At 32.7% G+C, this 27,940-nt stretch overlaps 4 protein-coding genes across 4 annotated transcripts; 1 reads left to right on the top strand and 3 right to left on the bottom strand.

Moving 5' to 3' along the window:
- Nucleotides 1-4,791: 4,791 nt before the first annotated feature.
- Nucleotides 4,792-6,210, top strand: LOC123885914 (protein MAIN-LIKE 1-like). The gene is made up of 2 exons (XM_045935252.1): nucleotides 4,792-5,259; nucleotides 5,545-6,210. The coding sequence occupies exons 1-2, from the start codon at nucleotides 4,792-4,794 to the stop codon at nucleotides 6,208-6,210; spliced, it is 1,134 nt and encodes a 377-aa protein (XP_045791208.1).
- A 10,168-nt stretch (nucleotides 6,211-16,378) lies between these two features.
- On the bottom strand, nucleotides 16,379-16,699 carry LOC123885913. The gene has a single exon (XM_045935251.1). It carries the CDS (start codon nucleotides 16,697-16,699, stop codon nucleotides 16,379-16,381), a length of 321 nt encoding a protein of 106 aa, XP_045791207.1.
- Nucleotides 16,700-20,231: 3,532 nt separating this feature from the next.
- Nucleotides 20,232-20,747, bottom strand: LOC123885912. The gene has a single exon (XM_045935250.1). It carries the CDS (start codon nucleotides 20,745-20,747, stop codon nucleotides 20,232-20,234), a length of 516 nt encoding a protein of 171 aa, XP_045791206.1.
- A 3,763-nt stretch (nucleotides 20,748-24,510) lies between these two features.
- Nucleotides 24,511-25,770, bottom strand: LOC123885911. Its single transcript, XM_045935249.1, has one exon. The coding sequence runs from the start codon at nucleotides 25,768-25,770 to the stop codon at nucleotides 24,511-24,513; it is 1,260 nt and encodes a 419-aa protein (XP_045791205.1).
- Nucleotides 25,771-27,940: the final 2,170 nt, after the last annotated feature.

Genomic DNA, 27,940 nt, shown 5'->3' with positions numbered 1-27,940 from the left:
TATGCTTCACCAAACTGCCAAAAGTATTAAAATGCTTCCATCCTTCTTCAAAGGGTATGAATTCCACATTCAACCACCTAAAAATTTTCTTCCATACTTGTAATGAAAAAGAGCAATTAAAAAATAAATGGTCGGTGTCTTCTTCTCGGAAACAAAACGCGCAACTAAATTCATGAGGATTGACAATAATATTTTTTCTCGCCAAAGCCATACGTGTTGGAAGTCTTGCTAATAATAACCGCCATCCGAAAATGCTCACTTTGAAAGGAACATCATTCGCCCATAAATTTTGTAGCGCATCCACAACGTTACTGTCAAAAGTCGTTTGTGCGTCGCGATTTTGAAGGAAAGCATAAGTTGAACGCACCGAAAAATGCCGGCATGGTTTGGCGTTGGACTAATATTTGTCAACATGCATGTTAGTTCTGATAAAGCTTCCATCTCGATTGATAGCAATTCCTCTACCCATCTCGGTTGATAAAGCTTATTTGTCTTAGTTACTTACAAACAAGTTGTGCCTTGATCGGTTGTTTAATAAAGGTGTTTGCTATTCAAAAATAGATAAAAATTAGTAGAAGGTAATTGTGTCTTAAGACATTACAAGAATAAAGAATTTTGGCAACAATATATTTTCAACAAAAATCTTTTTAAATTGTTGTAATATGATTTTGTTTTCTCAACAATATTATTATTGCTATAAAAAATGACTTATCTCAACAACAACTAAAAATACTTAATTAAAAATAAATAAATTAAAATACCAACCACTATTAACTCCACTCATCCATAATTATAAAAAAAAAAACATTCCCACTTATCCATCACGTTCAAACATAGAAAGTTCACTTCTCCACCTATTAATTTGGGATAACCGTATGACCCACCATCACCATCACCATCATGGTGCAACTATGATATATGAAACAATCTTCCTCTTTTTTACCATGTTTTTAGAGAATTTGTTATTTAATAGCCTAGTGATAACTACTATAAATTTATTAATCTAAAAGTGCATTTCATCAACCCTATAAATTAAATATCAATTCATCCCTCAAAGTTCACTCATTTTTTTTATGGAATTTTCATACCTCACGGGAACTATGTAAAAATAAAAACAAATAAAAAAAAATTTAAGAAAAATGATTGAATTGTGAAATTAAATGCAGTTCACATGATAAAAGTTGAAGATGTTGGAATATGTAGTTGTGTTGTTGGTTTGTTTGAAGTTTCACATTGCTTAGGTTCCGGAATGTGAAGTGTATAAATATGTGAGGACAACCTCACCCTATAACATGGTATCAAAGCCGGGTTAAGGACTGTAATATGGACATTGGACCCAGGACCACGCTAGGCGTGAGGGTGAGTGTTGGAATATGTAGTTGTGTTGTTGGTTTGTTTGAAGTCCCACATTGCTTAGGTTCCGTGAAGTGTATAAATATGTGAGGGCAACCTCACCCTATAACATGGTATCAAAGCCGGGTTAAGGACTGTAATATGGACATTGGACCCAGGACCACGCTAGGCGTGAGGGTGGGTGTTGGAATATGTAGTTGTGTTGTTGGTTTGTTTGAAGTCTCACATTGCTTAGGTTCCGTGAAGTGTATAAATATGTGAGGGCAACTTCACCCTATGAGCTAACTTTTGGGATGAGATCCAAACATATTTAACTGGAGAGATATTTGAAATATTATTCGTATAGATTTGATCGTACAATTATCTATTTTTATCACCTATGCATGAGTTTCGCAACTATCTTCATGAAAAACCTAATTTTTAGCATTTTCCTAATTTTTTATTTATAAAGAGAATAAGAGCCTATTTGATTTACTTTTTAAAAACTGTTTTTTAGCAATTACACTTAGTTTAAAAATATGTTTGTAGCAAAATGTTTTTAAAACATAGCATGAAAACTGATTTACTATAAACAGTTTTTTTCATTTTCTCATTTCTAAAACAATTTTAGAAAGGGTTAAATATGCATAAGGTCTCTGTACTTACGAGTCATTTGAGTTTTAGTCCCTGCATTTTAAAAACATTTCATTTTGCCACTGTACTTTCATTTTACTTTAAAAATGGTCCCCGGACCTTTTTTTTGTTGTTGAAATAACACATTTTTGCTGATCTGTCACTGTTGACTGGACTTTAGAGTTGATGACTAATTTAATTTTGCAGTGAATCGATCAAAATACCCTTAAATAAGTAATTTTTTAAAAGTAAAATAAAATTGACACATCATAAAAAATGTGTCACTTCAACAAAAAATGGGTTCAAGGACCATTTTTAAAGTAAAATGAAAGTGCAGTGGCAAAATGAAAGAATTTTAAAATGCAGGGATTAAAACTCAAATGACACGTAAGTGCAGGGACCTTTTGCATATTTAAGCCTTTTAGAAAATAGGACTACCAAACAGCTTTTATTTTGTTTTGTTTCTTGAAAAGTGTTTCTAGAAGTTGATTTACAAAAACTAACCAAAAACTAAGACAATCATTTGTTTTGGTCTTTAAAAAAGACAATCACATACGAAAGACACTATCATTCATTTTTGCTTAACAACCATACGCAAGAAGAAGCTGGGCCCGCGAATCTCTTCTTACTTTTTATTCTTATATTTTCTTATTTTGTTTCTTTCTGTTCTTTGAAAATTTGGTCTCTTTCATTCACATTAAAACTTTTCCTTACTCTACTTTATTTTCAATAACTTTCAAGTTTAGGTTTTTTTGTTCGTTCTTCTAAAAATATAGTTGTGGTTCAGTGTGTTTTTAAAATGATGTGCATTTACCAACTTGAGCGTATTGTAATGTTCGATATCAGAATGATGGGTATTTACTGTCCATTATGGCTCTTCGGTCGTTTTCCGCGCGACATCTATTGATAGCATTAACATGTTCATCAACGGTCTTGATCCAGCGTCGGGCTATATGTAATTGCATGTACAAAAGCCACCTCCCATTCACCGGAACAGAAGACCAGGCCGTTTCTAAGATTTTAGTGGCCTAAATGCGAATCACACTGTGGGCCCAAACTAATAATTGTATTATAAAAAAGTTAAATACTCAAAAAACATTAAACTTTTCATTTAATATCAAAATAATCATACAAAACAATTACTACGTGCAATCATGCAAAATCACGAATAATTGTGTTTACATCAATATGTTATATTAGAGAAAGCTACTGATGACTGATGAGTTGCAGTCTTGCGAGAAGAAAAGAAATTCATATGTGTAGTGATGAGAAGGTAGTACGAAAGATGTCTAAAAGAGAATATGATACTTGATATGAGTATGAGATACATACACAAAGATAATTTGATCATTAATACTTATATATCATTGTATCAACTCATCAATTATCAACCATATATATCAACTATCATTGTATCAAAATTCATACCCCCGGTCACTATTATAAACAGAAAACATTTTTTAGGTTAATTAAAAAAGTAATGTATCTGGTTAATAATGTAGAATAGATACATTATTTTTTCAATGAACCTAAAAAATTATTTTTTTGCTTATAATAATGATTGAACGGAGTAATTGATACTTGATTTATATGTCCACTGAGAGAGAAGCGATAGACAAAAGTAAGAATTTCGTTTGTTTTTGTTGGGCTTATTAGCACCTAAAAACACCAGAAATTATTTTTTTCTACCCCAACAATCTTCCATCTACCCCAACACAAATTTTTGAATGGACGAATATGCCCTCGTATATAAACTAAAACCGTAAAAAAATCATTTTCTACTCACCTCTCAAAAAAGTGTTCCGGTGTTGTGAAAGAGGAAATCGAGAGAGTAAGTGCCGATAACGAACCGGAACACTTTCGTTTAAGGATTCCGGTATTAATATTCATACCGGAATACTTAAATGAAAGTGTTCCCGTATGAATATTCTTACCGGAACACTTCAAAAATGGGTTCCGGTATTCTATTTGTCAACTATTCCGCGTTTGTTAATATTTGCATATCGGAAGACTCAAACTCAAGAGTTCCGGTATGTATTTTTAAACTGTTTTGCATTTTTTATTAATGAATGTTGTTTTATTTTATCAGTGGCGCGTATAAGAGGATGTGATGGTAGAATTAGGCGTTCCGAAGATATCGGACATGAAGAGTTTCTACGGTGCCAGGCGGAGGAGCAACATGAGGAGGAGCTTGTGCCTGTGGTGCAGCCTGTTGCGCAGCCTGTGGTTTGGCCTGGAGGACCAATTGATACGAGTCTTCTGACACGGTATCATGAGCACGTTGCTCGTCATGTATGGTTTGGCGAGGTAATCAATTATTATTTATAGTTTTAGTTAAAGTTCAATTAAATGTATAGCAGTAGGATGTATCTTATGATTAATGTTTGGGGAAAGAATCTCAGGTAAAAAATTATGAAAAAATTCACCTAATATTTTGGTAACACTCGTAACCTAGTATTCTTATAAATAGCTATTGCATTTTGGTGGATAAACTTAAGTTGTAATTGTGGTAAACTTAAGTAGTAAATATGTATGGTTTTTATTAATTTTGGTGGGTGTTTATTAAAGAAATATTTTAATGAAAGGACAAAACTTATATGCATTTCAATATATGTAGGAATGTCATGGACCAAGAATTGAATTAAAGATAGCATATCTCGGTGGAAAACTAGCCCAATTGGTTCCTGATCAACATCCACCAATTGTTGAAGGTTGGATGACTACATCTGGGTTGAGTCCACTTGAGCGAACCAGTTGAACAAGGTCGATTCGAATCTTATATTCGCATTTGTTGAGAGATGGCACCCAGAGACATCGTCATTTCACATGTCGTTCGGTGAAATGACAATTACACTAGATGATGTTGCGTGTTTGTTGCATATTCCGATTAGGGGTAACTTTTACACACTGTCATCGTTCACAGAGGAAGAAGCTGCGACACTTGCAGCTTATTTGTTGGGTGTCAATGTTCAGTTTGCGGCCAGAGAGACAAGAAAGCAGCGAGGTAGATATTTTTCTCAACAATGGCTATTTGATAACTATATAAGGCAGTGTTCTGTTAAGAATTATGATTGTGCTGCTAGGTCGTATTTGTTGTTGTTGGTAGGCTGTACAATTTGCACTGACAAGAGTTATACACGCGTAGATGCAAAATATCTACTGATGTTTAGGGTTTTGTCTACATGTGGTAGATTTGATTGGGGTGCTATTGCGTTGGTTGAATTATATGATAACTTGAATGATGTTTCTGTATTTACCACAAAGGGGCTCGCTGCGTATGTGTCACTTTTACAGGTATTTAGTTTTAAATTTTAGTTTACTAAAATATTTCATGAGATGAGGTGTTGTTACTCTATGTGTCTTGCCCTGCTGCTTTGCGTTGCCATGAGATGAGAAAGGACTAGGGAACCAATTTTGATACCGGACAAGACCTATGGGATATGGTTAGTAGTAAGTAGAAATTAAAATACAATAAAAAACATGATTAGGATCATTTCATCCTTTTAAAATTCTTTTAAAATTCTTGATGCATTATTATTTTTCAGCTTATTGAAATAATGAAAATTTTGGTTGTAACAGTGTTGGATTCACGAGTATTTCCCTAGCCTTAGAAGGCAGGCTGAGTCTGGTCTTGACTGTGATGTACCCGGTGCGAGTTTCCCTCGAGCTAGGAGGTGGAGGTATAGGCAAGGGAATGTGAAGCTTCTCGAATATCGACCAGTAATGGATGCATTGACCCCTGATGACATGATATGGCGTCCGTTTCAAAATCATAGAGCTGCACTTCCTTTTGACCTGGTGGGTATGTATAGTGGTTATCTGCGTGGGTGCACGGTAGTTCCTTACTTGCCTGAGAGATGTATCAAGCAGTTTGGCTACGTTCAATATATACCACTACCACCACCTCCAGCTCCTGCCATTGCTTTTGTTGATAACGACTGGATCGGTTATGACATCGTTGTTGATCGGATCGTTCAGCCGACACGTCCAGCGACATATGCTGCTGAGGCTGCAGCTGATTACTTGTCGTGGTACTATATAGTATCACATCCTAGAGTATGTCGCCATGTTGATGGACTGCATGGAGCACAACTAGTTCCACAGTATATGCCAGCACAAGATGATCCGATAGAAGCAGATGCACCAGCTCCAGCAGAAGATGACCTACAGCACGAACGAATATGGAGAGGTACGATTGGTTCCGCGTTGGAGAGATTGGTCACGCGGTTAGATCTCGATAGATGAAGAGGAATTTGAAGATCTTTTTTTTGGCACTGGATGTGGCTCATGGTGAACATCCATGACTATTTTTTTTTTCGTGTTGTTATATTATTATTTTGAACACTGGTTTATGTACGTCTTTTTTATGACTGTTTTATGTACATGTGTACTTATTTTGAACAGTGGTTGGTTTATGCAAAAGTTTAATCTGTGATAATTTTGATAACTTGGATTTTGTGTGATTGAATTTTCATTCTTATCACTTAAAATGGATGCAGGACATATGGTTTGATTTATGAGTGAATTTAATTATTATTGGTCGAAAAAATATGTTATCCAAATGCATTTCAAGTAATTGTAGTAAAACTTGACCAGTACCATGTTATAAATTTAGTTTACACCGACGGATATGTTTTATTTTCTTCTTTGATTCATGACATAGGAGTAATATTTGCTACTTTGAATTAGAGAAAACTGGTGTTATCGAACTCTCTCTCTCTCTCTCCATATGTATCTATTCATATATTTTATTTTACAGTATTGCTATACATAGCAAAAATCATATCGCAAAGGTTTCAGGTTCAGGAAATAAAATTGACTAATAGAAATTCTCCTTTTATTATATGGTATGCCTACTCGTGAGAATTTCGCTTCTAACTTGTTCATATGATGTATAACATTTTTTATTTATTTTATGCATAAAATTGTACATGCCCATGGACTTTTAAGCTTCGTTAAGTGCATGGTTAAAGAATATATTTTAAATAGTTCACAAATTCTATTTTAATTTAATTAGTAGAAAGAATTAAATTGTGATATATCCATCGTACATTCACATGCTTGTCCCTAGATCACTTGAAAATAAGTAATATTTAATTGTTTGACATGAAATTAAAAATTAATCAACAGACATAACACCACTAGGAGGTTTCATCGGAGGATTTAGAAGTTGTCAATATTGTAGGCGTCCGTTTAAGTTTGACATCCAAGATGTTGCTTCATGTGAACGAAATTTCTTCCAATCAGTTGTAACTTCGGGCAACGGAAACCCCTTTGACATGTTTATCGGAACCCAATGATTTTCACCGACAAAACCGATACAAAAAAACCTTGTTGAAGAGGAATATGAATTCATCATAGGAAAGAAGGTCCGACTAGGTTTACCCAAAGTGACTAAAATAACATTATACCTATTTGCTACCAAGTAACCCATAGCAGGTATGGTGAAACATCTATTTGCTACCAGCGAATCTCTAACGCCCTGTAAACCTTGTCTGAATAATTTCTCATACAAACTGTTATTATTTCTCAGCTCTTCATGTAACTCTCGACGGACGATAGGCCAACCTTCCTCTGTGTAACCAAGTAAATATGCAACAGCTCTAAAACCACAATTTCCATCTCCTAACACTTCAATAATGTCAACAATATGTGGATGTATATGGGTAGGAAATTGCCCCAAATACTTCTGAGATGTCAGTTTTTTAGACATCTGTGATAGTTGCTTTTGAAATGGTTGAAATTGTTGCTCCTGAGATGGCTGAGATAGTTGTGTACGCAACCTCTTTGATGTACCTTGATTTATGTAGAAAAAAATAAGTTGAATATATAAAAATAAGAAATAAAAATATAAACAATAACTATATTATAAAAAATAAATTAGTTACCTTGTGAATCATTGTATTCTCTTTCAACATACAGTAAAAACTCTTTAAATTAATAATGTCAGAACCGGAGAAATTTATTAATTTAGAGAGTTATTAATTTATCAATAAATTAATAATTATTAATTTAAAGAGTTTTTAAGTAATTATACTGTACATACCAAACAAAAAGGCAAATTAGTCTATGCCTCTTAGAATTACGTTGTAGTGAACCTTGAGACTCAACGTAAATTAGTAACTACTGTGTTCATATGCTTTGGAAATCAATAAGGGCTTTTGAACTTTAAAGGAAACCAGACAACTATTGAATCATATTTCAATATAGAGTGTAATATATTTTTTTCAGTTTCTATGAATTATTAATTTATGATTTTCTTGGGACCGAAAATTATAAAGGGATCTCCCGAAAAATTATTATCTTATTATTTTATCGAATTTTTCAATTTTTTACATTGGCCCAAGTTGGGACCGGACAAATTTATTATTTTAGAGAGTTTATTAATTTACCGAGTATTAATTTAAAGAGTTTCTACTGTACTCAAAGTATGATGGTTCACGATACACATCATAACCCTTTGGTGCTTTGCCTCTATCTTTGTTCTTCACTCCTCCTCTGGTTTTTATTTTTTCAGGTGGTGGACACAATGAACTTGAGGCTGGATAAGCAAGTTCAAACACTTTACTCTTCAACGTTTTTTTACCAACAATATCAAGTGAATGAAATCGAGTCCATATTGCCTCCATTTGCATGACTCATGTCCAACTCATATCCATCCTCTGTGTCATCCTCTAGTGGTTCTTCCATAATTAATTTCTTCCAGTGGCCGTGAACTGAATCTAATGGTATCGGTACACCGCTGGTTGTATACCCACCCAATTAACAAGAACAAGGCAACTCACATGTTGATCTACGTTTACAACCACAAAAGTTTTTATTTGTTCCAACAATGCCAATTCTCTTCATTTCATCAGAAATTAGTGTCATAGCGGCCCTGGAGACAAAGTTTATCAAATTCTAAAAAAATGGACTGATGTGTGTCTTCTCTGCATAGTAAAAACTTTTTTGAGAAAACTTCTTAATTTTGCCAACTTTTAGTATTATGTTGTTATTCATGGCATCCAAACACTTGCATAAGTCGCCTTTGCTGTGTTCCAACATTTGCTTCAGTTTCCAATGCACAGACTCGGCTCTAAATATCAAATTGCAAACAACAGTCAATTAAACGAAAAAAAAGAAGAAAAATATAATTACAATTTTGAAATATATAAAATCATACCTATTAGTCGTTGTGTTTCCTAAATGCATCACTTGATTGGTCCATGCATCAACAAATCTTTCTTTGTGAGGGGTCAACTAGGTGTTATTGACATAGTCAACAAACCTGCTTGAATTAACACATGCTTGCTGAAACGCATTCAACCGCTGCTGATACTCCACCTCATTTGGACTTTCAACAACATTTTTCCACAAATTTATCACCAACTGTCGCATATCCTTAGGTATATGCGCGGTGCATCTCGCATTCACATTTTTGTTTATGTCCCACGTACAGAGCATATTAATAGTATGTGGAAATATAACTTGAATTGCATTCATCAAAGCAAACTCCCTGTCGGTCAAAATTACTTTAGGAAATATATCTTGCTTAGTAAGCAATTCCTTCAGCTTCCCTAACGCCCAATGATAATTGTCCGTCTTCTCAGATTCCATGTAAGCAAATCCAACAGCAAATGTCATGTTAGTTGACGTTATGCCAGTGATTTCAAGCAGTGGCTGTCTGTATTTATTAGTTTTGTAGGTGGAGTCCATAACCAAAACAACGGGAAACAAGTTCAACAACTTGATTGAATCTGGATGAGCCCAAAAAATATCACTCAAAACATCAGAGCCATCATCTTTTCTTCTGTTCCAGCTGACAAATTTTGCTTCATCTAACCACTCCAGCAAGTGTTGCAGCTCTGTTCTAGAGCATCTTTCCTCTTTTTGCATCATGTGTCTTTTCCTATATATTTGATTGGCATCAACAACAGACTCTGAATTTTGATCTTTCAAATGTAAAACGATGTGCCTTGGTGCTACACGACGCTTTGTCAAATCTTCAACACGTTTGTTTTCATCTGCGGTTAAACGCGCCTTGCGAGGATGACCATGATATTGGTCAGGTAGTCTGTGGTTGTTTGTTTTCATCTGCGGTTAAACGCGCCTTGCGAGGATGACCATGATATTGGTCAGGTAGTCTGTGGTTGTGAATTCCATTGTTGGATATTTGAATTGGCTTAATTTTGCTAAAACAAATATGCTAACAAGATGTTGGAAAACATATGTTACAACATCCTATCTGCTAAAAGAAATCTCGCGCATTTAATATGAGCATCTGCTATATATGGAAATCCACTTAAGAGCGCGCTTATTGAAGATTTGATCTGATCAGGTGTTTTAAGGATAAGATAGACTTAATGGAACAACGGTATGATTACACTTATCTTCTAAAGTCCTTTAAACAATTTTGGAAAGTTTTTATACATCCTTGATGAAGATCAAAAACGAATCAGATCACTGTTGCGTTAAAAACACACTTAGAGCAAGTGTACTCTAGCGCAGAAGTAGTATAAAAGATTATCGTATCCACAGGGATTAATTAACAATTACCAAACTAGTTAAGATTATTTATTATTTAGACTAAACGATGATTTCATTGTTTATAGTAGCTAAATAAGTAAATAGAAAGTAATAACGAATAAGAACAAAAGTGAAAGTTGTGGTTCAAAATAAAGAGGTCTAGGGTCATGGTTTCACTCGCAATCATTGATTCCCTATGTCTAGTTCCACTTGAATTCCATTATTTTAACTCAATTACCAATCCCTTTACTATAACTATTAATCCGTTTGGTCATTCGTGATTAATATTCTTTTTCCTAAATTAACCCCTTGTTTGGTCATGCAAAGAGTTTAAATTCAAGAAAAGCATAAAGTGCAAAAAGGTTGAATGATTAGAAGACTAAGATTAAGGTTTGGTCATGCAATAATCTAAGTCTCATTTATCCTATAGGTCCACCAATTAACTGCAGTACAGTCGCTGATCAATCAATTGATTATAAACATTCATAGGTTGATCATTCCTAATCATGTGATAAAATCAATAGGATAAAATTAATTGAACTAAAAATAGAAATCCAAACAAGAAACTAGAACATAAAACTAAGACATAGTAAAAGGAATTTCAATTACAAGATCTACCATAAACCCTAGAAGAGTATTTAGCTACGTATAATCATGAAGAACACTAAAAGATTCATGAAACTAAGAGAAGAGAATAACCCAAAAATACTTCAATTGTTGTTGGTATTCTCCTCCATGTTCTTCAATCTCTGCCTCTCCAAAACTGTCTTCTATCTCCTCCGTCCCCTCCCAAACTGTGTTTGAGCAGCCCTATTTATAGTCACTGCTTGATCAATTGCCGCCTCATATTGTTCCTTAAGAGCTCAAAATTCCCTTTCCTTAATATGTAAGATCTCTCTCATACTTCACCGCCTCAGCTACTTGCATTTGAGTTGTCAGATATTTTCAACTTGCAATCCCTTTTGTGTTGCGATGTTAACCGACCCTCCACTTGATCTCAAGCTTCAACTTTTTCTTCAATTATCTCCAATGTGTATATATGCCCTCTTCTTTCAATTGGGCCAACGTTAATTACCCACCTTTGGGCTATTTAGCATAAAATTACACAAAATGATAATAATAATAATAATAATAATAATAATAATAATAATAATAATAATAATAATAATAAAAATATATTATGTTTAGTGATTCAAAAATTGGATTTACATCTTTTTATCTTTTCTTCTCTTTTCTATAATAAGAGAAAATCAAGCTAGTAATTTATATAATAATAAGTAATTATTCTAAAATATCACAAAAAGTATCTACATATAATACACTAAATTGGAGTTTATCAATCACCTTTTATGATTCTCAAGGAGAGTCCTAGCATTTGTGAAGCAAGAGGAGCGTGCTAATATGGTATATATATGAAGACCAAGTTCAAGACTAAGCATCTCATTGAAAAGTATTAGAAATACATATTGAGTCTTTGTTGAGTCTTTGTTTGTTTTGTTAATTGTGATTCTTGCTTGTGGATTCTATAACACGAGTTAAGAACTGAGTTTATTATTGTAAGGTTACTCCTAAGCTTTGAAGTACGGAGTTTACCGTGTGTGATTCACTTGAAGCTTTTAAGCAAGAGTGAAGTATTGTCTTGGTAAGTTGTTGCCACATCATTCCCAACATTGTATAAACAACACAGGTTGTGTTGAGTAAGTGGAAGTGAGATGGGATCTCATGTCTAGGAGTTCCTAGGCAGAAGTTGCATGAGTAGTGTCGAGGTTATAAGACGTAAACCAAGATTTGCTGGAGGTCTCTTAGTGTAAGGCGTAAATCCTAGGGTTTGCTGGAGGTCTTAGTGACTAGAACTATTAGTGGATTTCCTTCCTGGATTAGTATCCCCCAGAGTAGGCAGTTGGCTGAACTGGGTTAACAATTATTTGTGCAATTTACTTTCTGTTAGTTTATTTTTACATGTTACGTAAGATGTGCCAACAATCCATACAACATTATTCATAAAGCTGTTGTTGGGACATCTTGGATAACATCATTCTAGTGATACCAGAATTTCATCCATGAACAACATTAACTTTCCATCCCAAACCATCTGTTGAAGGCGCAACTCTAATCGATGTAGTTGACGTGGAACCAACTTATCATTTCTACCTCTTATTCCGTTCTTTTTATCTGACCGAGTAATGATAATACTGACTTTGTTGGCATCTCCAACATCTCGAGCTCATGTGAGAACAACATCTAGTGTAGCAAATTTTTTATCAGTTGTAAAAACATCTGTAGTATCTACCAATATTTGACTTGTATTGCCGATTTGAGTCATATCTGTTTAAAAAAAAATAGCAAAACTGCTATACCGGAATACTTTTAATGTACCAGAACACTTGTTACAACTTGTTCAACACACCGGAACACGTATGTAATTACCGGAATACTTTGCTGTATACCGGAACACCTTTTGTATACCGGAACACTTAAAAAAGTAAACCGGAACACTTTGAAAAAGAGTTCCAATAAGTTTAACAAACCTGAAAAGAAAACGCACCGGAACACTGGGTGTGATCACTCTACCGAAAAAGTTACAAAATGACAATGTGAAAAATAATAAAATATATTTAAATTTGATAAGGGTAGAATGAGAATATTGGAAAAAATGTTGGGGTAGAAAATTTTTTTCTTTCAAAAAACCATTATGGGGCCCAAGTTTTAGACTCATTTTTATGGACATAAGAGAGTCGCTCTTTTCGCCCTCCCTCATATACGGCATTGCGGTAGAGGAGCACCACCGACAAGGTCAACTCTAATTCAGGTACGATCACCTTCATGTTTTAAAAACGGCGAACCACAATTGTATTTTTTGACTAAGTTTAAATTCCTTGACGATATAAAATATTTAAAATGTACAGGGGTTATGGTTCAAACACCGGACACACAACTTATTCACAATAGTGATGAAATTTCTAACTATTAAATTTACTTTAAAAATAAAAATACTTAATACATGTATTTCACTATTTTAAAAGTGTCCATGCATGTTTTAGAGATTATTATATTATTTAATTTTTTTGTTTAGTTTTTTTTTAGTTTGTTTTAAACTATTTATCAATTTTTAAAGTTTTAAAAAAAATCTTGAAACATGAATTTGAAATGGCTGATGTGAAGGAAACAAAATTTTGATGCAAGCTCAAAATTCACCATCTCTGTGGAGGTAATGTGTTGAATTTGGGCTGTGAGTCCCATAGCAACAAGTCATGAACCAAAATTGTGACATTTATGTTGATTATTTTCAATGTATAAGAGAACACTTCAACATACTAATGTATGTTCAAGTGTGCAGGACCATATATTGAAACTCTATTTCTAATAATAGTAACATGCATCTCAAGGACATACTAATCATGCTACAAAGTTCTACTTTGAAGGTAAAAAGTCAACTCTGGTGACCAATAAGTTCTGAAGACTAGTGTCCCTCTGAAGAGCTTCTGAGCAAGTTAACAAAAGTCAACGCTTTGAGCAAGATCTTCAAAAAGAATCAAGAGAGTCATATGAATATGAAGAACGAGCTCTGAAGACCATTTAATGCAGAAGACGATCTCTGAAGATGAAGCGAGACTCTGAAGAGATCAAGGTTCGCCAAGATTCTGAAGTGACAATAACAAGTATTGTACTTCTTTGAAGAGCATGCTCCTATAACTGACACCTTTGTCCTCTTGCTCTAGAACATCAACATCATTAACCTGCTCCATGCATTTTGTCTCTGCTACATTAAATGCACTTAGCAAACATGCCTATAGTCAATGATGTTTATAGAGATAACATTCAAGGAAGCTCAAACATTTAGATAGATACTTACAACTCTTTGTATATATTGGTGAATATTTGTAAAACATAAACACTTAGATAGATTCTTGCAAACTTATATCTTAGAATATCTAAGTTGTTTGAAAAACTCAGCGCTCAATTGTAATCTTACCACTCTTTGGAGTCTCAAAAGTATGCAAAACCAAAACAATCTCTATAACTCCGATTGTAAAAGTCCTTAGGTTGTAGTGTTGAGGAAATATTCCAAAAATCCCTTTGTATTTTAATGATAACAAACTTAATGACTAAGAATCATTTTATGATTCTGATATGTTTTATTATCTAATATGTTTCCTTGAGTGTGATAGAGCATAGGAACATTTTCTAAAAGAATCCAATGTCTCACTCATATATGAGAAACATTTTTGCTTCACAAGATGAGAAGCATTCAAGCTTCATCATAAGAACCATTCATGTTTCATGATAAGAAGCAACCATGATTTGAAAATCATATGATCAGAAGCGATTAATTAGAAGAACATTTTCAAATCAATTTGAAGGTTCACAGTATTCAATAAAAAAGACTTATATATGGAAGAAAAAAAATGTCTACACCACATGAGAAGTAGATTCCATGAAAGGAAAAATGCTTACACAACTTGAGAAGCAATTGTTAAATGATCATCAACATCACTGATCAATATCAAGGCCTCCTTGTTTCTTAACTAAAGGCTTGAGAAACATAATCATGCAAGTAATTGTTAGTTCATGGCTTGTTCTTACATGATCAGAAGCATATTTATAAGAATAGCGGTTATTTCAAGCCTTGTGCACCAAATTTATCCAACCACTTCATGTTCCTACATATAGGAAGGCATGCCTCCTATTTTGGTAAGAGATTTCAAAGATATTTGAAAGAAAGAAAAGTATTGATTCTCATCAACCAAGATCAAAAGTATTTCGAACAACAAAAGAAACTGAAACAATTGCCTTGCTCTTGCATACAAGAAGCTTCATATATCTCTTCACACTTATATGGTTCATCATTTATCCATTAAAAGTGAATGTATAATTATCTACCTGTAGTTTAGAGTTGAGAAGCATTTTCATCCTTTCCGCGGTTTTGTTGTAAACACCTTTAATCTTCTTTGGACTTAAGGAATGATTTGTAGGTTGTTTACTTGGTCTAGTTAGATTGGATTTGTGTGCATAATTTGAGAGGGTATCGCAATCACATTATAATCTATCTAGGTCAAACTTGTACGGATTTGGGAGGTTATCCCAAACACTAGTGAACTTTCACAAAGTTTGTGAGGACTGGAGTAGCCCACCTTGGGTGAATCGATATGGAGCTTTGTCACGGGCCATATCCGGCCGAACGCTTGAATGTGTTGTCGGTTATATCAGTTTTGAGTCAGATCGTGGGTTCATACTCAGCCCTACCCATAATCATATGCATAAGTTCAATCATATCTCATTACTCCATCCATCTTAAATTATATTGCAAAAAAATAAATCAAATTTATTAAAAAAATCAAAACATAAAAATTTAAAGTATGTTATTGTATTTTTTTTAAAGTAAGTTAAGTTGTATGAGAAGATTAAAAAATTCTAGAAAAAGATATATGTTTGTTTTTTTATCTTATAATTTCAGATAAAAAATTGAGTTTTTTTCTCTTATATTTTGAGACGGATGCAGTATTTTTATATATCATAATAATATTTCTAGATCCACCCCTAATTGGATGTTTGTTTTTTATAAATCATTTGTTGAATTTGAAGAATGAAAAACCTTACATAATAAAACCGTTGATTACTTAATTTTATCATGAGTAGTATACATTGTAACTAAGCAAGATAACTTACTCAATATTGAAATGTAATTGTGAATGCCACACTTTTTATTACAAACCTAAAAAATGATTCTCAAATAAATGTATTGCATGATTGTGCAAAATTTTTTATTTTTTTTTACAATAGAGCTGAGAATCGAACCTAGAATCTCTAGTATATTACTCAAACCCCTCACCACTAGATCAAACTTAGTGATTTTGATTGTGCAAACTTTAACATTACACATAAAAAGAATTAAGCAACAATTAATTAGTTAAGCAGTAAATAATCCTGCTATAATTTGAATAATTTGATCAATTTGCAAGGCAACTTCACCATAACTTGGAAGGGAAGAAGTATCATGATAACTAGTATCATAAATACAATTTCTAATGTCTTGCATTATATCATTAGCTCCAACACTCATAAGATGATAATTTCCTTCATTCAAAACTCTTTCTACGTTCCCAAGCACAAAAAGAGCACCCCCATCATTAACAAATTCTTTCAAACACATTTTGTAATGTGTTAATGCTTTGACATCCTTACCACTTTGTCCGATCAGCGTGTTGATTAGCTTCACAGTGTTCGTCATATTAACACGAAGCACGCCAATTGTATATTGTGCAAGACTAACAAGGTCTGCGCCTTTTTTTGAATTGAGAAGAGTCGAACAAAATGAAGGGTTTTTTGATTTGTGGCAAATCTCATCTACTTGAACAATTTTGGTTGAATAAGAGGATGTAATACATAGAAGAAACACTAGCAAAATGAAAGAGTGATGAACCATTTGTTGTTTTTCTTATTAGTTCTCCTATCTTAGTATTTACTTTGATTGGTTTCCTCACTTGGTTTTATAGTTATCATCAATTGAAAAGTAAAACACTCAATTATTAATTTGATAAGGGTAGTATGAGAATATTGGAAAAAATGTTGGGGTAGAAAATTTTTTTCTTTCAAAAAACCATTATGGGGCCCAAGTTTTAGACTCATTTTTATGGACATAAGAGAGTCGCCCTTTTCGCCTTCCCTCATATACGGCACTGCGGAAGAAGAGCACCACCGACAAGGTCAACTCTAATTCAGGTACGATCACCTTCATGTTTTAAAAACGCCGAACCACAATTGTATTTTTTGACTAAGTTTAAATTCCTTGACGATATAAAATATTTAAAATGTACAGGGGTTATGGTTCAAACACCGGACACACAACTTATTCACAATAGTGATGAAATTTCTAACTATTAAATTTACTTTAAAAATAAAAATACTTAATACATGTATTTCACTATTTTAAAAGTGTCCATGCATGTTTTAGAGATTATTATATTATTTAATTTATTTTTTTTAGTTTTTATTTAGTTTGTTTTAAACTATTTATCAATTTTTAAAGTTTTAAAAAAAATCTTGAAACATGCATTTGAAATGGCTGATGTGAAGGAAACAAAATTTTGATGCAAGCTCAAAACTCACCATCTCTATGGCGGTAATGTGTTGAATTTGGGCTGTGAGTCCCATAGCAACAAGTCATGAACCAAAATTGTGACATTTATGTCGATTATTTTCAATGTATAAGAGAACACTTCAACATACTAATGTATGTTCAAGTGTGCAGGACCATATATTGAAACTCTATTTCTAATAATAGTAACTTGCATCTCAAGGACATACTAATCATGCTACAAAGTTCTACTTTGAAGGTAAAAAGTCAACTCTGGTGACCAATAAGTTCTGAAGACTAGTGTCCCTCTGAAGAGCTTCTGAGCAAGTTAACAAAAGTCAACGCTTTGAGCAAGATCTTCAAAAAGAATCAAGAGAGTCATATGAATCTGAAGAACGAGCTCTGAAGACCATTTAAAGCAGAAGACGATCTCTGAAGATGAAGCGAGACTCTGAAGAGATCAAGGTTCGCCAAGATTCTGAAGTGACAATAACAAGTATTGTACTTCTTTGAAGAACATGCTCCTATAACTGACACCTTTGTCCTCTTGCTCTAGAACATCAACATCATTAACCTGCTCCATGCATTTTGTCTCTGCTACATTAAATGCACTTAGCAAACATGCCTACAGTCAATGATGTTTATAGAGATAACTTTCAAGGAAGCTCAAACATTTAGATAGATACTTACAACTCTCTGTATATATTTGTGAATATTTGTAAAACATAAACACTTAGATAGATTCTTGCAAACTTATATCTTAGAATATCTAAGTTGTTTGAAAAACTCAGCGCTCAATTGTAATCTTACCACTCTTTGGAGTCTCAAAAGTATGCAAAACCAAAACAATCTCTATAACTCCGATTGTAAAAGTCCTTAGGTTGTAGTGTTGAGGAAATATTCCAAAAATCCCTTTGTATTTTAATGATAACAAACTTAATGACTAAGAATCATTTTATGATTCTGATATGTTTTATTATCTAATATGTTTCCTTGTATTTTGCTTCACAAGATGAGAAGCATTCAAGCTTCATCTTAAGAACCATTCATGCTTCATGATAAGAAGCAACCATGATTTGAAAATCATATGATCAGAAGCGATTAATTAGAAGAACATTTTCAAATCAATTTGAAGGTTCACAGTATTCAATAAAAAAGACTTATATATGGAAGAAAAAAATGTCTACACCACATGAGAAGTAGATTCCATGAAAGGAAAAATGCTTACACAACTTGAGAAGCAATTGTTAAATGATCATCAACATCACTGATCAATATCAAGGCCTCCTTGTTTCTTAACTAAAGGCTTGAGAAACATAATCATGCAAGTAATTGTTAGTTCATGGCTTGTTCTTACATGATCAGAAGCATATTTATAAGAATAGCGGTTATTTCAAGCCTTGTGCACCAAATTTATCCAACCACTTCATGTTCCTACATATAGGAAGGCATGCCTCCTATTTTGGTAAGAGATTTCAAAGATATTTGAAAGAAAGAAAAGTATTGATTCTCATCAACCAAGATCAAAAGTATATCGAACAACAAAAGAAACTGAAACAATTGCCTTGCTCTTGCATACAAGAAGCTTCATATATCTCTTCACACTTATATGGTTCATCATTTATCCATTAAAAGTGAATGTATAATTATCTACCTGTAGTTTAGAGTTGAGAAGCATTTTCATCCTTTCCGCGGTTTTGTTGTAAACACCTTTAATCTTCTTTGGACTTAAGGAATGATTTGTAGGTTGTTTACTTGGTCTAGTTAGATTGGATTTGTGTGCATAATTTGAGAGGGTATCGCAATCACATTATAATCTATCTAGGTCAAACTTGTACGGATTTGGGAGGTTATCCCAAACACTAGTGAACTTTCACAAAGTTTGTGAGGACTGGAGTAGCCCACCTTGGGTGAATCGGTATGGAGCTTTGTCACGGGCCATATCCGGCCGAACGCTTGAATGTGTTGTCGGTTATATCAGTTTTGAGTCAGATCGTGGGTTCATACTCAGCCCTACCCATAATCATATGCATAAGTTCAATCATATCTCATTACTCCATCCATCTTAAATTATATTGCAAAAAAATAAATCAAATTTATTAAAAAAATCAAAACATAAAAATTTAAAGTATGTTATTGTATGTTTTTTAAAGTAAGTTAAGTTGTATGAGAAGATTAAAAAATTCTAGAAAAAGATATATGTTTGTTTTTTTATCTTATAATTTCAGATAAAAAATTGAGTTTTTTTCTCTTATATTTTGAGACGGATGCAGTATTTTTATATATCATAATAATTTTTCTAGATCCACCCCTAATTGGATGTTTGTTTTTTATAAATCATTTGTTGCATTTGAAGAATGAAAAACCTTACATAATAAAACCGTTGATTACTTAATTTTATCATGAGTAGTATACATTGTAACAAAGCAAGATAACTTACTCAATATTGAAATGTAATTGTGAATGCCACACTTTTTATTACAAACCTAAAAAATGATTCTCAAATAAATGTATTGCATGATTGTGCAAATTATTTTTTATTTTTTTTACAATAGAGCTGAGAATCGAACCTAGAATCTCTAGTATATTACTCAAACCCCTCACCACTAGATCAAACTTAGTGATTTTGATTGTGCAAACTTTAACATTACACATAAAAAGAATTAAGCAACAATTAATTAATTAATTAAGCAGTAAATAATCCTGCTATAATTTGAATAATTTGATCAATTTGCAAGGCAACTTCACCATAACTTGGAAGGGAAGAAGTATCTTGATAACTAGTATCATAAATACAATTTCTAATGTCTTGCATTATATCATTAGCTCCAACACTCATAAGATGATAATTTCCTTCATTCAAAACTCTTTCTACGTTCCCAAGCACAAAAAGAGCACCCCCATCATTAACAAATTCTTTCAAACACATTTTGTAATGAGTTAATGCTTTGACATCCTTACCACTTTGTCCGATCAGTGTGTTGATTAGCTTCACCGTGTTCATCATATTAACACGAAGCACGCCAATTGTATATTGTGCAAGACTAACAAGGTCTGCACCTTTTTTTGAATTGAGAAGACTCGAACAAAATGAAGGATTTTTTACTTTGTGGCAAATCTCATCTACTTGAACAATTTTGGTTGAATAAGAGGATGTAATACATAGAAGAAACACTAGCAAAATGAAAGAGTGATGAACCATTTTTTGTTTTTCTTATTAGTTCTCCTATCTTAGTATTTACTTTGAGGGTCCGTTTGGTGCGCAGTATAGCATAGTGACAGGATAGGATATAAAACAGGATAAGGATAGGATAGGATAACAGCAGGATAACAGTTATACTCAGTTATCATATCATATGTTTGGTGCACACAGGATAACAAACATGATAACTATTATATTTTGTTTTTAATACATACTTGCTCATAATAATATGATAAGATATATAACATATTTAATTGACAAAATTACTCTTGTAAAACAATTGTTATTTTTTTAAAATTATTTTGTAATACTTTGAATTTTATAAATAAAAAATATAAATAAGTAATCAAATAACTTTATATAATTTAAAATAAAAATCATGAGAAAATAATCAAGTTTAATATTTTTTTTTTTTAAGAATCAAGTTTAATATTTTATATGAATCATGATCAAATAAATAACTCGATAATATATACATGTTAGATAAGCCAAATAAATATATGATATATCACATACGTAAATAATAAAACTACTATTGCAAAAGAATTATATTTAATTTTTTCATAAAATTTAAATTAATATCCCTATTTGTCAATTTTTTAATAATCATTTTACTTTAAAATATTGTAATTTTAGTAAAATTTTGACTTTTTAGAATATGTAAATTACAAAATTACCCCTGTGAGAAAATCACATATATATATTTAAAAAAATAATTATTTTACTATTTATATTTTATTAATTTTATTTTATGTATTTTAAAATATATTTTATAAAATAAATCAGTAATTTTTTTTTTCTTCTTATCCTGCTGGTAACCCAACTCAAATTCAGGATAAGAATTATAACTAGAGAGACAAGATAGGATAAGCTTCAGGATTAACTTATCATATCCTACTGTATCACCAAACACTGGATTGCGGCAGGATATGATACAGTTATCCTATCCTGTCTCTTATCCTGTGCACCAAACGGGCCCTGATTGGTTTCCTCACTTGGTTTTATAGTTATCATCAATTGAAAAGTAAAACACTCAATTATTAATTTTAAATAGTTAACTATTTTAGTTTTTGCCAAGAAAAGGTATTAATTATTTTAATTGAATATTGGTCAATATACAGGTATTTTGACTTAGGTTTTTTTTTTCATCGTCTGACTTAGGTTTAATATATGGTAAATTCTCAACAAGTCAAATTGTGTTTTTTGACTTTGGTTGACTATGAATTATTTTTTTTGATTTGATAGACAAAATTGCAAAGCCATTGAAAACTCACACACACAAAGTAGAGTGACTGAGGTTCGAACCCCGGTCCTAAGGTGCGACACTAGCAATTTTAGCATTTCTGCCATTTGAGTTAGGATTTGTGGACGACTATGATTTTTTTTGACAAAAAATTAATAATGTTATTTTTCTTTTAATGATAAATATTACGGAGTATTAAATTAAATTGATATGCGCTTACAATTATAGAAACAAACATTATCACTTGACCAAGAACAAATAAATACATCATCTTGTAAGTACAAGTACGGTCTAAACTTGCTTCAAAAAAAAAAAAGTACGGTAAATTATTAAAAACAAAACAAAAATAAATTAAAAAGCAATACAACTTCTCAAAAAAATAATAAAATTTATACATGGGTTACCAAGTAGATCTAACACAAAATGCTTCGATTGAGATATATTCACATTTTTTATAATTTTAAATGTATTTTATAATTGTTTTATTGGTGATAAACACTCAGAAGTTGGTTTCCCAAAAGATTTGTCTTAGGGGAGAAATTCTAACTCGTTTAGTTTATTGTCTTGGTTAAAAGTAGTTTATATTGTAGCATTGAAAATAGAGTTTCAGATATGTTTTCTTTATATATTAAGGAAATTCATTTAGAAATTCAGAAGTAAAGGAGGAGCAACATGGCGGGCTAAGGAGCTCTCGAGGGAATGCGACTCTCCTCATCATAGGGAGACAAAACTTCCTCTTCAAGAAATCGAGGTTACTTTGTATGCGTGGTTTTTACTCTTTTGTTTTAATTATGACTATGAGTCGCTAAATATCTTTAGGTTAGGTCGAGTAGGTAAACTTCTCTATGAATGCTTGAGACTATGTAATTTGGTTAGAAAAAGTTTATATTAATTACTATTCGGTTTATTATCTATTATTATCTTTGCTTTAATGTTTGATTCTTAATACTGATCACATTATAGAATAAACCTCTAGGATTAAGTGATCTCGTGACAACACTACTCATCCCAAACTAAGAGATAATATAGCTAGCCAACATTGGGAACGGAAGTACAAGTACCCGAGGTTAGGGGCAAAGGATTAATGGAACACATTGTTAATTTCTGCATGTTCTAGAGCTGTTCAATCAAGGTAAGCTTAACGTTGAGAACTTGTTAAATGCTAATACGTGACAAACAATGGCACTCTTATTATTGGTTTAGTATCAGCGTTCTCAATTGCAATATGGTGATTTAGGTATGCGACAGCACATACTTTAGAATTAATTCGCCAGATAATAAAATGAATAGAAGAACCCACTTGGGTTGGTCTGGTGGCATTGACTTGAGACCTGGAAGTCTCAGGTTCGATTCTCTCTGTGTCAATTTGGGTGAGCTAATTTAGCTTCTTCAAAACAAAAACAAAAATGAATAGAAGCAATATAACGTCAGTTACCAAGCAGGAGTAAGAGAGGAATTCGAAAGCACTTAACCTATATTTCTCATCTGATTTTCTTTTAGTTTTTATCATCTGATTTATGTCTCAAAACCTTTTCAAACTAAAAAATGAATGCAAACTATCTAAATCATAAACGAAACTAATCGCTTTGGCACGAATCCTGTGGAGACGAATCTTTGTTATAAATATTATTACTCGACGACAGACTGATCCACTTATTAGACTGTAGTCAGCCCCCCAAAATTCAATTTTTGCCCATTGAGAATGGTTTGGATTCTATTTTCCAAACCAAATTTTAGTTCAAAAAATTGATTCCGCTATCTGCAATTTGGAAATGTAATTTGAACCGGCCAGTGTTGTTAAACCATAAATTGATATCTTCCAAACTGTAGCGAGCATAAAAAAATTTCCCCTTACACCCCAACACAACACTAAGTGCTATAGTCACACCCTCTAACACACTCCTTAAACATGCTCCAATCAGGGACGGAACAAGGAAAAATCTTTGAGGGTCCGATTATGATCATGATTCATCTTCCCTCAATATGTTTCTAAGGTTAACATCAAGTATATGTCATTTTTAAATTTGTTTGATGTCTGATTTTACTATTCTCTCAAGATGATGGTGCTTTGTTTCAGAACTGGAGAGGGTAATGAACCTTGTTAGTAGTTTAGGTAGTAGTGATAGTTTAGAAAATAGTTAGATAGTGTAGAATGCTTAGTTGATAGTTGAATAGTAGTAGTAAGTAGTGTGAGGAATGATGATCACTTAGAGCAAGAATATATTGAATTGCTCTCCACTTGGATACATTACAAATGAGTCATGGTTACATATTTATAGGTGTGGATGACATATTCTAGATCATTTATTCTAGATCATTCATGATATGTCCTAGTACTTACATATTCTACTAACTACTCAAGTAATCTAGAAAGTTCTACAAGTTTACAACATCATTTAATAACTATTAATTATTCTACAACTTACTAATGAATTCTAGTAAATTCTAGAAATGTGCATCATATTCTAACACTCCTCCTTGATGCATATTTCGGTAACTCTAACCATAGTTCATCGTTGCTCAAAACTTGTTCTTTCCGAATCCTCGTTTGATGAGACAGTGATCAATTCTATTGTACCATTCTGGATGAGCTTTCTTGAGTCCATATAAAGGTTTTCTTAGTCTTGGAAGTTTTTCTTGATTGTCTTTTGTCCATAGTTGTTTTGACGCCACTTGATAACTTTTAGAATCAAGCATGGAAAAGTTGCAGGTTTCATATATATCCACCAATGATTTTATTCTTGTTGGAGTAGATTCCGGTGAATAAATCTCTTGTTTTGAAGGTGAAAGTAGCGTACCTGGTTCTTCTATTGCGTGTTCCATATCCTCTATGTCTGATTGTCGTATTGGAGTATATTTGAAGTTTATTGGAAAGCTTCTATTCCTTTTGTCCATTTTTACTCTGGCTATCTCATTTCTTTTATTGTCATATATTGAACATGTGTCTCCTTCAAAGTGAAGAATATAGACTTTCTCCATCATTTGACCAATACTCAATAGATTTTCTTTGAGATTGGGAACCAACAAGACATCTTTGATGAATCTCGTACCTTTATTAGTCTCCACCATCACAGTGCCTTTGCCTTTAGATTCTACAACAGTGCCATTTCCCAGTCGTAATTTGAGCTTTGATTGAAAGGCATTTTCAAATGTATTGTCATCATGCCTACTCAATCTTTGCTCATAAGCTTCTAGTGAGCCTATTAATTCTGTCACCGACATAGTAGATAGATCTTTGGTTTGTTCAATCGTAGTCACGATTGCATCATATTTACAAGGAATCGAAATTATAATTTTCTCAACAATTCTTTTGTCGAGAATATTTTCCCCGTATGATCTCATTTGACTCACTAATTCATTTATTTTAGTATAGTAGTCTTTTACGGTCTCAGACTCTTTCATTTGTATTAATTCAAACTCACGCCTTAGAGTTTGAAGTTTAATGGCACGTACCTTATCACTTCCTTGAAACTTCTCCTTCAATGTACCCCATGCATCTTTGGCACTTGTAGCTCCCATTATTCTCGGAAAGATGTTATCTTCTACCGCTTGTTGTAGAAATAATAGTGCCTTTGAATCTTTTTGTTTATTTTCTTTCAACTCTTTTTTCTGATTAGCATTGAGAGTTGAAAGATATTCTGGAATAGTAAATCCTTCATCTACAATGTCCCATAAATCTTGGAAGCAAAAAAATGTCTTCATTTTAATGCTCCAAAAATCATAGTTTTCACCATTAAAGATAGGGATAGTCATAGATGATGGTTGAAAGATATTGGCCATGTCTTAGGGGAAAATTTAGAAATGATGTAGATATAAGGAGGGCTTGGTTGAAAATATATGAATGAAATTTCTACGCCCAATGTATGATCGAACGTTGCTCTGATGCCACAGTTAGTAGTTGAGGTAGTAGTGATAGTTTAGAAAATAGTTAGATAGTGTAGAATGCTTAGTTGATAGTTGAATAGTAGTAGCAAGTAGTGTGAGGAATGAGGATCACTTAGAGCAAGAATATATTGAATTGCTCTCCACTTGGATACATTACAAATGAGTCATGGTTACATATTTATAGGTGTGGATGACATATTCTAGATCATTTATTCTAGATCATTCATGATATGTCCTAGTACTTACATATTCTACTAACTACTCAAGTAATCTAGAAAGTTCTACAAGTTTACATCATCATTTAATAACTATTAATTATTCCACAACTTACTAATGAATTCTAGTAAATTCTAGAAATGTGCATCATATTCTAACAAACCTGTTAAAATGGCAACAGTACTTTTCCGTTCAAAGACTCAAGCAATGAATGTATTCATCGCAAAGAATGGGACATATTGCCTCAACAATCGCATTTCGATACATGTTCTTCAGTAATACTAATACAAGATCCTCGTCGTGCTGGTGTTGTTGGAGCACTGATTTTATAGCTCAGAGTAGTAAAATTTATTTGTGATTTTGATTTCGTAACGGCTTTTATGATGCATGAAAATGTTTAGAATTGTTGCATATTGGGAACCATATCATGAATTGAAAAAACATCTGACCAAGCAAATAATTTTTGTAATTGATCACATTGTGCTGCTATCATTATGCTGCTATCAGCTAAAAGCTGGCTGATAAGCTATCGGCTAGCTTTTCAACTACCAGTTAACTGATAGCTTAATTTTACCAAACATAGCTTAAGTGGGAGTACTGGGTTCGAACTCCAGTCCCTGCAATAATTTGCAATGTCCTTGCAAATTGAGTTATGCTCACCAAGACATATTCGATATAATTTTTTTATGTCAAAAAAAAAATCATCTTTTTTATGTAGATAATTTTTTACGACCATTCCAATACGAATACAAGTAAATCAATAGAGAAAAAAGAATATGCACATACAGTGTAAAATAATTTTACACTGTCAACCAATCACGACCATGTTTTCTGCTACTTCACCCCACTTTTTTTATATGACATGGAAGGTTGAAACATTCTTATTAATCGAGTGTGTAAAGTTTTTTTATTTTGTATGCTTATGTCAATTAAACTCAAATCAATAAGAGTTTGTATGCACGGTTAATGTAATGTTTTTTTACACATGCACCAAATGATGTGTTGTCACATTATTTAATGAATGACACACATTATTTGTTTTTAAACACCATACATGATGGGTTGGTATATAATTTTTGTTTTTTATTTCTGCGTAAAACAAATATCCTTTGCGCACAACTAAAAGACTAATTAGTCGAATTTTGTGGACCCAAATTGGCCATAAACTACCAAAGATAAGATCAAACCCATGATTTTTTTTTTGTCTAATAACCTAATTGTTAGAAATTTTACCTTAAAATGAATCAAACCCATAATTTTACTTAAGTTACAAGAGACCCACATAATCTCATAAAATTCCTCTTGAGTTAATTTTCTTTTTAATAACTAAATTAATTTTGTTTTGTTTTAGACTCTAAATAGGGGTAATATAGTAATTTTTTATAAACGACGGGTTCGGGGTGGGTAGCAATATCCCGTTACCCGCCCCATCTCCATGTTTTGAAATCGAGAAAAATTCAAACCCAATTAAATCGGTTTTTCCCCGTCAAACTCGGGGTGGGTTCAGGCGAGTACCCGCATGTTCTGTTGTCATGCCTAATTTTGAGCATTTGTAATCTTGCAATGTGGTTCCAAATCCTTCTTCTTTTTCTTCATCATTTCCACTCACTCTATTCCTAAACAAAAAATTGGCAGGATTAACAGCACCATCAGATTATTCCAAAGAACCACCTCGTCACCCTTCACTTCTCTACAAAAAAAACTTCATGTCATAGTATTAAAGTAGAGTGGAGTGTAGTGGCGTGATTTGGTAAAATACAGACATCCGTTGGTCTCATATACAAGCAAAGATACATTTTTTAGATTAATTGAATAACTGATGTATCAAATATATATTATGGATCACATA

The sequence above is a fragment of the Trifolium pratense genome, linkage group LG5 (assembly GCF_020283565.1).
Source record: "Trifolium pratense cultivar HEN17-A07 linkage group LG5, ARS_RC_1.1, whole genome shotgun sequence".
Taxonomy (NCBI): Eukaryota; Viridiplantae; Streptophyta; class Magnoliopsida; order Fabales; family Fabaceae; genus Trifolium; species Trifolium pratense.
Note: the sequence above shows the minus strand (reverse complement) of the source record. Positions and strands in the feature narration are given on the sequence as shown.

Coding starts and splice junctions, on each gene's coding strand:
- LOC123885911 (XM_045935249.1), bottom strand. CDS start 25,770: ATGGCCAATATCTTTCAACCATCATCTATGACTATCCCTATCTTTAAT.
- LOC123885914 (XM_045935252.1), top strand. CDS start 4,792: ATGTCGTTCGGTGAAATGACAATTACACTAGATGATGTTGCGTGTTTG. Junction 5,260..5,544: donor CGTATGTGTCACTTTTACAG/GTATTTAGTTTT, acceptor TGGTTGTAACAG/TGTTGGATTCACGAGTATTT.
- LOC123885913 (XM_045935251.1), bottom strand. CDS start 16,699: ATGACGAACACTGTGAAGCTAATCAACACGCTGATCGGACAAAGTGGT.
- LOC123885912 (XM_045935250.1), bottom strand. CDS start 20,747: ATGGTTCATCACTCTTTCATTTTGCTAGTGTTTCTTCTATGTATTACA.